A 10,961-nucleotide genomic window follows, 5' to 3' on the forward strand; every position below is an offset into this window, starting at 1 on the left:
GAGGGACTGAGGAGGCTCGGTGTAGACAGTAAAGGGCTGAGCCACTCCTTTGGGGGGAAAGTGGGTCAGCTCCAGGCTCATGGGGACAGACCTTGAGGCCATGATGTTACATGAAATAGCCAGTCCCCAAAGGACTGAAACTACAGGACCCCACTTGTGAGGGACGGAGAGCACTGATTCATAGAGGTGGAAGGAGCTAGTGGGTGCCAGGCTGGGGAGGGGAAATGGAGGGTTAGGGTAGGGTGAGTAGAGTTCAGTTTGGGGTGATGACAAAGTTGTGGCAGTGGAGGGAGGTGGCAGGTCCAGAAGAGCGAATGTACTTATCGCCACTGAATGGACCCTGAAACGTGTTTAACGGTGTCAGTCATATGTCTGATACACCACAGTAGGAAAGAGTGAGTCAGGAGGTCAGGGCCATCGTGAGTCCCAGGAGGGCCCTGGAGCAGGGATCCTGTATCTTGGTTCTCGCTCTCACGCTCTGCCCCTTGTTGGTGACTGAGCTCACAGCAGGCACTCAGTGAATGCTTGCTAAGACACAGCGCAGGCAGATGGGGGCACAAGTGCAAACCCACCGGTGGGCACTGAGGAATCCCAACAGGATGCACATCCCGGCGGAGCCACTACAAACACCAGCACAGAAATAGCCACTTAAAACCAAGGCAGGAACCACATATAACCCAGAGGATTCCATTCTCCTGAAGGCTGAGCTAGCAGCCACAGCCAAGGCCTCTGGCAGTCAGGAGACAGGGGGTCTGACAGGTGGCTCAGCATACCCTTGACCCTGAAGCCCCATGGGACTGGGAGGGAAGACCCAACCAGGCCCATTCTGGCTCCACAGCAGCTGCAGGGCCACTCCCAGCGCCACCAAGATGTGTCTGTTTAGAACCAGGGGGGAAACCTTTTCTCTCACCTGTTCTTTTTAAAGATGGTTGCTCAGCATTGACACAGAAAAACATCTGACATAAAACTGGAGCTGTTCACAGCTGCCAATGACCCAGAAGTTATCAAAATGTAGTGACCACAAAGAGAGAAACTTGTGTCCCCAGGCTGACATCCTGTATGCAGGTGCAACCCCAGATGTTCAGGGGTCCTGGACATCTGGGCCTCACAGTCTCCCTCAAGGGGACAGAAAAAGGAACCTGCTCTGATGGCTCCACTGGCAGCATCTCCTGATGGAAATGCAGGCAGCCCCTCACATGTTCCTGGTGTCCTGGTGATTCTTGGGCACAGCCGTGTATCTCAGCTTCTCCATGATGGGGGAGGGGGGTGGTGGGTAGCCCAGCAGCTTCGGATCCCACAGATCCTCCAGGGACAGCCCAGCATCTGAAGGTCCCACAGGTCCTCCAGGGGAAAGAGTGACAGCCACAGGTCCCACAGGTCCTCCAAGGGACAGCCCAGCAGCTGCGGGTACCACAGGTCCTCCAGGGCACAGCCCAGCCACTGCAGGTCCCACAGGTCTTCAGGGGATAGCATCTTGGTGAGCTTGTGGTTGAGCAGATACCTGCTCAGGTGGCTCTTGTCATGCCATATGGCCTCCATCCCATTGGGCAGGTCAACCCCCATTGCATGGTGATAGTCAGTGAAACTCCACCACCAATACCCTAAAAAAGGCCCCCAGGTAGCAAATGCTGCACTGATCCCTGGGGATGTGGGCCTGGGACTACAGCTGGCACTCATAGCTGAAGTCCTTGCAGGCTACCCAGTAGGAACTGGGGTATAGGGTGCCAAAGATGGGGGACAGTATCTCTATACCCATGTGGTCACAGAACTTCAGGTCTATACCTGCACACCAAGTCATCCACCTCACGGAGGAAGTGCTGCTCGCAGAAGCCGCTGACCATCACCATGTGCTGCATGGACATATCCTGCCAGTGCGGGGCACCGCAGACCTGGAGGACCACTACTCTCCAGCCCTCCTGGTGGGGACACAAGGGCCCAGCAACCAGCCGGTCAGTGAAGATGTAGCAGGTGACCCTGTGTCTCACCATGAAGACCACTATGTTTCAGCCCTCCTGGACAGGAACACGGGCCTGGCAGCCGGCTGGTCGATGAAGACATAGTAGGTAACTCTGTGGCCACCATGAGGACCACCAACATCTGGTTCTCCCAGAGGGACACATGGGCCCGGCAGCCAGCTGGTTGGTGAAGATGTAGTAGGTGACCCTGTGTCCCACCATGGAGGGCTTCTCCACTGTCTGCAAGAACAGGTCCAGGAAGCTATAAGGACAGGGGACAGGGTGTGGGGAGGTTCACTGCCAGAGGGTGGCAGCAGGACCCCAGAGCTGGGGGCTGTGAACATGTACACCTTCTTCTAGGGGGCAGGCTCTGGGCTGTTTTAAGCAACAGCCACTCTCCCAGCCTGTCCTGAGTGACTCCGCCCATGGGGCCTCCCTACCTCCTGCTCCCAGAGATGGGGGCCATCAGCACCCCACCTTACAAAGGGGACTCTGAGGCTTAGAAGGTTGGAAACCCATGCAGCTCTACATTTAAGTGGGGGAAAGCACAATCACGCCCAGCAGGCATGAGCCAGGCCATCAGGGGGCAAATCGAGGCTCAGCCAATGGGGAAACAAACCAGACGTGAAGCAGGAGGAGAGAACCGTGCTCCTGGCAGAGGCACAGCGTATGCAAAGGCTTGGATTCCAGCCTGAGGCACCTGTGGGAAACCACACTCCTCGGTGCCCACAGAAGGGAGGGTCCCAGTGGGAGAGGTAAGCCTGGGGAGGGAAGGCAGGAGGGGAGCAAACCACAGAGAGGCCCAAAGGTTATGTTCCAAAAAGATCACTCTGGTTACTGGAGGAAAATGGGCTCTGTGTGGGCGAGGACAGGGAGAGCCTAACCTAAGGCAACCATAACCCTAACCCCTAACCCTAACCCTAACTGTAATCTCCATCCTAACCACTAATACCAACCCCAATGAAACCATCACAAAATCAGCAAAATACATTCCTATACTTTTCTTAAAATAGATGTAAGGAGCCTGATCAGGAAAATTGCAAAACCAAGAGCTCATGGATACGTCATGTGCCATAAGCAAGTGTCTCTTCACAAACGTCTCCAGGTTGTTCAATAGAGTGAAACCAAGCGATGTTATGCACCACAATGAATGTTTAAGTAAAAACATGTGGTCGTATTAAATGATGCAGAAAAGGTTCTGACCAAAATCCAATGTCTGTTGCGGATAAAAACACTCATGAAAGCAGGAATAAGGGGTAATTTTTTCCATAAATCTACAGCGAACACCATGCTGTCTGAAGATTGCCAGCTCCTCTCTGAAATCCGGAACAAGGACCGGATTGGTTGGTTGGTTTTCACAGAAGGACAGACACTGTATGATTCCACTCAGATGAGATGTCTGGAGACACAAAGTTGGATGGGGCTGCGGGGGCCGAGGAGAAAGGGCAATGGGGAGTTAGTGTTTCATGCAACAGAGTCCCCCTTGGGGAGAATGAAAAAGCTCTGGAGAATGATGCACAATCATGAGAACTCAGCTAAGGCTGCAGAACTGTGTACCTGAAATGTTTGAATGGGTCACTGTTATTATGTTTAGTCACAGTGAAAAAATGAATGACAGGTGCATGTCACAACATGGGTAGACACTGAAAACAACCCCATAGAAAATACCACTCAGACTGGAGCCATCTGTGCTCCTTAAATCCATCAGGGTTGTGCGAACAGGGGAAAGTCTCGGGACCAGTTTCAGGAAAAGAAAACTGGATCAGAATGGAGAACGACATCTCCAACAGTGGGGCAGGAGGAGACAGCTGAAGTGGGCCTGTGGTCTAGGTTCAAATGTGGAAGCCGTCAGGGTTTCCTCACTTGGGGTTATGTAGTGGTTCCGCGGGACAGTGTCCCTGTTTGGGGTAAAAGGCCCTGAAGGAGCCTGTGTGAAATGGCAAATGTGGTAAAGAAATGACAGCTGGGGAGTCTGAGTGTGGAGATAAAGCGTATTTGTGGGGCTGTGACAAGTTCCTGCGGATCTGAAATCACCGCAGAGGACATGACTCTTCCAAACATCCATGTCAGCATCATGTCACAGAAGCAAAGAGAACATCAGACTTCACGATGGAGGCTGAACCCTCCCAGATCCCATCACCCACCGTGGAGAGGCCACTCGCCCTTGCAGGAGGCCACATGTTAGCAAGAGACTCGTGGGAGGGTTACATCGGGGACCCCTGTGTCTCGGGTGCAGTAGACGAGGTGGGATTTAGAATTTCAGTTTTCCACATGGCTCCCCCACAGCCTGGGCAGAACGGTGCAGAAGCAGGAAGGGGGCCTCAGTAAAGGGGGGAGGCGGGAAGGGGGCGCCTGGCACTCAGGGCCACTAGAGACCCCACAGGAGAACCCCCCACAGGAGAGACTCATCCATTCCAGGCCCCACAGGGGAAGCTGGGGTTCATCTCCTACATGAAATCACCAGCCCGGCAGCTCTGCCAGGGAGAGTCGCCCATCACCCCGGACCCGTGCCTTCCTCCGCGGACTCGCCTTCACAACAACCTCCTGACTTCTCTCTCCTCCCCACCACACAATGCTCCTCTCCTTTGTTTCTCGCACTTGCCTGTGACCTTAGCTTGCTGGTACCAGATTGCAATTCTCTGCTCTTCCCAAATAACCCATTTGCTGGTAAAACAACCGGCAGCTGGAATGTGAGGTGAACAGAACTAGTAAATCAAGAAACTTGCAAGGAACAAACTCAGTATACACGATCCAATCGCATGTCTACGCGCTCCGAAGGAACCATCAGAAAGAGAACCTCGGAAAACAACCTCACTTACTGCTGCGTCCAGGAGGACAAGACGCCCGGGAGTCGCCTGAACCCAGGAGGAGACGGAGCCGTCCTCTGACAGCCCTGCGACAATGATGACAGGCATGGAGGGAGACACCCCGTGCTCTCTGCGCAGTTGCTCCCAAACTTCCAGACACGGAACCAGCCCTGAAGCGGGTGTGGACACGGCAATGCCCCCGCAGGGCCCAGGCGGGGGGAGCACGAGCACCGAGGTAGGCGGCCGCTCCCTGACGGCCACCGTCTGAGGAGCCCCAGGGACCGAGCCCGCGGGCGCACGGACACAGATGCAGAACCAGGGAGCGGCTCGGTGCCCAGAAATGGAGACCCGATGACCCCGCGCTCACCACGCGGGAGGCCGCGTCGCTGCACACAAAGCCGTGGAAACCCCACCGTCTACACAGCTCGCCATTCCCCCGTGGGGTCCTGTAACCACACACCCCCTGAGCTGTCCCCGCTCAGGCGGCTTCTCCTCACCTTCTCCTCCAGAGGCAGGTCCTGAGGAGGCCAGGCTCCTGCAGTGCGGACTCAGCTCCAAATCCTCCACAGCGGGTCCTGTCAGGGCGGATGAAGACCCACATTCACCACAACGGTTTCTGACGAGGTCAGGGCTCCTGCAGCGTGAACGCCGCCCCAGCCCTCCGGAAGCATCCGCAGCGGGTCCCGATGAGGCCGGGCTCCGATATCGCGGTGGCGAACCCGTATCCACACGAAGACTCCGCAGCAGCACGTGAGAAGGCCGAGATCCTCAGCGTGGAGGCGGCCACACGTCCTGCACAGTGGTTCCTGGTGACGTCAGGGCTCCTGCAGTGCCCCCTGGGCCCCAGGTCCTCCGGAAGCGGGCAAACGGGCCGGCGAGGGGGGGCGGGGTCGCTCGGATTTCTCGGGCACACAAGGCCACTGAGCGAGCAACCCGGGGCGGCCGGGGTGGGGCGGGTGGCGGGGGTTGGTCAGAAGCTGGGCCCGGGCGCCCCCTGTGGGCGACGCAGGCAGTGCAGGAGGCGGTGCAGCAGGCGGTGCACTCAGTTCCATGGCCGCACCTCACCCCTTCCCGATCCAGCTGAACCCAATAAGCCTCAGGAATTTCTAACTGAAATAGAGTACAATATCCCGGCTTCTCCAGAAACACTCAAGGAACAATGAATTGGAAGCCATATGATAGGAAATGGAATGCAGACAAAACCTTTACAAAATTCACTCAAAATTGTACACAAATTTAAAATATACTGTAAGGGCCTGCCCCTCCCAGAGTAACTAGCTTGTGGACCCCAGAAGTAGGGGCGGGGCAGGCCGGGTGAAGACGTCCAGTCAGTGTGGCGTGGGTATATCCACTGGGTGAATTAGGATTCAATTGGCTACCTGTGTAGGGGCGAGGCTCAACCACCCCCATAAAGGTTGGTGTGCGAGGCTAGGGGGGTGGGGAAGGAGAGCTGTCAGAAGAAGAAGGAAGGAGCAAAAGAAGGAGAGTCGGTGGGAGCAGAAGAAAGAGAGCTGTGACAGCTCTTGTCAGAGCTAGACAAGCCGCCAGCGGACCCGACGCCTGCAGCCCCGCCCACACCGCGGCTACGGCAGCTGCGCCTCGGGGAGCAGCAGAGCCACCTGCAGCGGACCCGCCATTGCACCTGAGACGCCAGCGGTCCCGACGCCAGCTGACCCAGATGCCCGCGGTCCCAGCACTCCGGCAGCAGCCCAGACGCCAGCGGTCCTGACGCCAGCGGTCCCGACACCAGCGGCCCCGCTGACACACAGCAGGGAATGGCCTGACGCCAGCAACCTCGCTGCGAACGGCCTCGCTGCCAGGAGCGGCCTTGATACCCTGAGCCACAGCCTCGCTGGAGCTGCGCCATTCTGGGGAGCGGCTTCATCTGAAAAGAGGCTTCCTCGGTGAGCAACCCTGTGGGAGGCAGCATCGTCAGGAAAGAGGCTTCCTCCAGAGTGGCCTCTCTTTGTGAGCAGCCTTTCCAGGGAGCAGCCCTGAGGAGCGACCTCATCAACTGCGGCCTCGTCCTGAGAGTGGCCTCATCCAGAGTGGCCTCATCTACAGAAAGGCCTTATCCAGAGCAACCAGGTTGGGAGCGGACTTGCCGGGGTCTTCGTCGTCACCTTTTCGTAAGAGACAGCCCTGACTGGTCAGTTAGATTTTTGATGCTTGGCGTAAAATAAAGCTTTGTTTGATTTTTGCTTTAATCAGTCTCGTCTTTGATCACAGACCCTAACATATACAACTATCAAAATATCAGAAAGAAAACATGGAAGAAACTTTACACGACCGTGGATTTGGTGATGAGTGTTAACACACAACACCAAACACCAAGCCAGAAAAGAAAAAAGTGATAATGTGAAATTTATACAGTTATAACTCCTACTCTGTGAAAGACCTTGCTCAGAGAACCAAAAGACAACCCACAAACCGTGAGAAATATTTGCCAAATACACATCTGATAAATGATCTGTATTCAAACTACACAAAAAAAGCCTCTCAGAACTCCACAGCAAGAGCACAAATGACCTAATTAACACTGGGAAAATATCCGAATAGACACCTGGACAAAGAAGATGTACAGATAAAAGATAAGCAAAAATACGCTCTCCATCCTCCATCATGAGGAAGTAATCAATGTAAGCAAGAGCAAGACCCTGCAGCACAGCGACGGGAAATGCAAAAATCCAGATGAGGATACCAGTTGCTGGCGGTGGGGAACGACAGGAATGCTCCTTCCTGCTAGGGATACACATATGGCCGCTTTGGAAAACAGTTTGGCAGTCTCATCAAGGCTAAATAAATGTCACTTGAGTATCCAACAATCCCACTTCTAGTATTCAGACAACTGCTTTGAAAACCTGTTTCCTCACAAAAACTAGCATACAGTGGTGCACAGGACCTCCATCAGAGCTAAAAACTTAAAGAAATCAGGTAGTCCTTCAATAGATGAATCCATAAGCAAACTGGGGTGTATCCAAGGGAAGAGTGTGAGGAAGACCCCACCACTCTGCAGGAAGGGTGAGCTGGGGACTGAGGGGCCCCCGTGCCCAGTCCTGTATAAATCCACACATGTCTACTGAGTGCCCTCACAGGTCAGGGCTGTGCTGGCACCTGGAGCTGCCCCAGCAGAAAGGGGCCAGCAGCACTCTTCCTAGGTGGGAGAATGGGAAGAACAATTCATGACCTCTGACACCCTCCACAACCCTTGACTGGGGTTGGGTTGGATTTGAAACACTAAGTGACCAGGGGGATGCTTCACTCTTCCATTAGAGCCCAGGACTGAAGGGCAGAGAACCAAATCTTCAGCTCAATCCTGGACTCATGTGTGAAAGTCCTGTCCACCCTGGAGGCCCAGGGAGATGGAGGGGAAGAGGGCCAGTTATGTCTAAACTTAACCTTGACCCTGACCCCAAACACCAACCCCAGACCCTGACTCTAAGCCCAAACCCGAATGGACATCTTATTTCCTAACCACATACCAGACCCTTCTGATCTGCGCTATCCTACTATGCCAGAGGCCGAGCATGTAGCCCTTGTTAATAATGTGCAATTGTGACAAGCTGTCTTTCTCTGCCTCTGGAAGATACCTAGTTCTTGGGTGTGGACCATTACGCCCCCTTCTTTCACACTTCAATCCAAACCTCAAGTCACCTGTATGTTCAACAGTTCTCAGGACAATAATCTTCTAGGTGTCTTGGGATCTTGTTTATTTCCTGATGTTCCTTCTTTATCCAAACTAGGTAAAAAAAATTATTGCAAATTTCAACACATTTCTGAGTTTATATGCAAATATTGATAATTCTGTTTATTTTGAATGACTCAATATAACATATCTCCTTTTTTTGGATTTACAAGGAAGTTTATTTGAGTGTCAGTTATATTGCTGTGCAAATAAACACCTTCCTACCTTATCACCATGTCTAATCATTAACATGTAGGTATAAACTTCCCAATTGTTCATAGTTCATTCAGTTCACAGTTCAAGAGGACTGGGACCTTCTCTCTTTTATATACCAATCTTTCCCAAGGGAATAAGTTGTACCTCTGTCTCTCAAAACTTTTATATTTTCCTTTCTACTGACTCTCAGACATATTTCTGACATACCAAAGTATAGAGCACAATTTAATAAACACACATACTTCATCACCTTGCTCAGCATTAGGGTTACTTACACCAAAAGTAGCTATTATCCTTTGGGGGGTTATTGACTTCTGTAACTGTATGATAAATAATATTTCCTATGTTATGAAATATTCTACGTTACTTACATGTTATTGTTTTTTAAAATTTCAAAACTTAAATACATGGCTTCATAATGCAAACCTTACATATAATGTCTAAAATGTTTCATAAATTCACAATAACTTAATTATTTCTTTGGACTGGTAAGTCAGTTCAATGGGGACCATAAATATAACTCATGTCACTGATAAGCCTATTACTCTGTATTCATACAAATGACTCCTGTGGTGTAGCAGAATGCTAAGGAGTGTTCCTATGATCAGTTAATTTTCTTTAAGAGAAAATTCTGATTCTTGTTTTCATGAAATTTATTCTAGAAATTCTATTTTCATTTTTAACTAAAAAGAAAGAACAGATGGTTGGGTAACATGATGAGAAAAAGTTGCTAAATTTCTCTGGTTGCTGCTCTTTCTTACTTGTATAAAATGAATAAACAGAAAGAAAAGTGTTGGTCCAGGAAAAGAAAACAAAGCAGCTCACCAGTATGAGAATAACATGGATAGCTTTGTTTTCAGGAGAGCGTGATGAAGACTGGATGGCATTACGAACATTCTGAGCTGTTTTGTGGTGTCTGTAAAGGAATACCATGTAAATACTATTACATGTCATCAGAGAGAGAAAGAAGAAATCTCGAATGAACACCGTACTTTGAGATAATGATGCCACATGGCGATCATATGCATTGCTTTTGCAATAATGACTATAATACCCAAGTCCATCAACAGTGGCATTCCTGTTGGCCTCAGTTTGTAAAATGACCACAGGATAGATAATCATGTTGATCATCCAGAAGAAAAGTAAGGAGGGTTGAATGAATACAGAAATTCTGTGCTTGAGCCAGGCCCATTTATGATTACTTGGAGTAATAGTCACTGCCTGAAATGTACTCTGGAGAGCAGTGATGCGCAGAGAAATACTCCGGGTAACTCTCTGAATATAGAGCACTATTTTACATCCAGTATCGCCCATCTTCAACCTAATTCCAAAGGATGACATTATAAGTGGAATCCCTCTGAATATGAGTGTCAGGGCATTAGCTAAAGTTAAGTGGGCAAGAATCATATCTAAAGGCTTCTTCTTGTGAGGAAGAATTAAGAAGGTGTACATATATAATGTAAAGAACAAAGAATTCCCCATGAAACCAATACAAATTTGAAAGATAAAGAAGATCCCAAAAATTATGTCACTGGAATTCATTGTCCGTCAGTCTCTCTTACATCTTCAAACCAAGTTCAGTACCTCCTATAGATAAATAATTTTATTATAAATGTTAATATTAAAGGTAATTGAGACTGAGGAGTAAGTTACCAAGTTTCAGGGAGTCTTCCTGCAGAGTGAGCAAATATACAGCTATACCAGACCAATGGATCATCGAGATTCTTAAAGAACAGAACTGTTAAGGAAGAGAATGCAATGTTTATGAAGACAGAGAATATCATGTGTTCCATGAAGATTAATAAAAGTAAACTTTTTAAAATATGAAGCTGGGGCGGGGGGACGGTGGCCTAGGTAGTTCAGTTGGTTAAGCAACTGCCTTCGGCTCAGGTCATTATCCTGGAGTCCCAGGACCAAGTCCTATATCAGGTTCCCAGCTCCACAGGGAGTCTGCTTCACCCTCTGACCTTCTCCCATCTCATGCTCTCTCTCTCTCAAATAAATAAATAAAATCTTTTAAAAAAAGAAAAGAAAAGAAAAACACTTTTGAAAATAAAATGAAGCCAGGGGTTCCATACAAATTTTAGGATTGTTTGCTCCAGCAATATGAAAATTGCAAATGACATTTTGATAGAGATGGCACTGAAAGCGTAGATTGCTCTGGGAACCATGGACATTTTAACAATGTTTATTCTTCCAATCCATGAGCATGGATTGTTTTTCCATCTCCTTGAGTCTTCCTCAATTTCTTTCAGAAGTGTTCTGTGGATTCTAGACTATAAATCCTTTTCCTCTTTG

General features: G+C 50.2%; 1 protein-coding gene and 1 pseudogene across 1 annotated transcript; both read right to left on the reverse strand.

Annotated features, from left to right (window-relative positions):
* Positions 1-1,223: 1,223 nt before the first annotated feature.
* On the reverse strand, positions 1,224-5,363 carry LOC125087784 (histo-blood group ABO system transferase-like; annotated as a pseudogene).
* Positions 5,364-9,281: 3,918 nt separating this feature from the next.
* On the reverse strand, positions 9,282-10,205 carry LOC125092983 (vomeronasal type-1 receptor 1-like). Its single transcript, XM_047717533.1, has one exon. It carries the CDS (start codon positions 10,203-10,205, stop codon positions 9,282-9,284), a length of 924 nt encoding a protein of 307 aa, XP_047573489.1.
* Between the last annotated feature and the right edge of the window lie 756 nt (positions 10,206-10,961).

The sequence above is a fragment of the Lutra lutra genome, chromosome 1 (assembly GCF_902655055.1).
Source record: "Lutra lutra chromosome 1, mLutLut1.2, whole genome shotgun sequence".
In the NCBI taxonomy this organism is placed as follows: domain Eukaryota; kingdom Metazoa; phylum Chordata; class Mammalia; order Carnivora; family Mustelidae; genus Lutra; species Lutra lutra.

What these genes read in the sequence shown, in the direction of transcription:
- LOC125092983 (XM_047717533.1), bottom strand. Translation starts at nt 10,205, where the DNA reads ATGAATTCCAGTGACATAATTTTTGGGATCTTCTTTATCTTTCAAATT.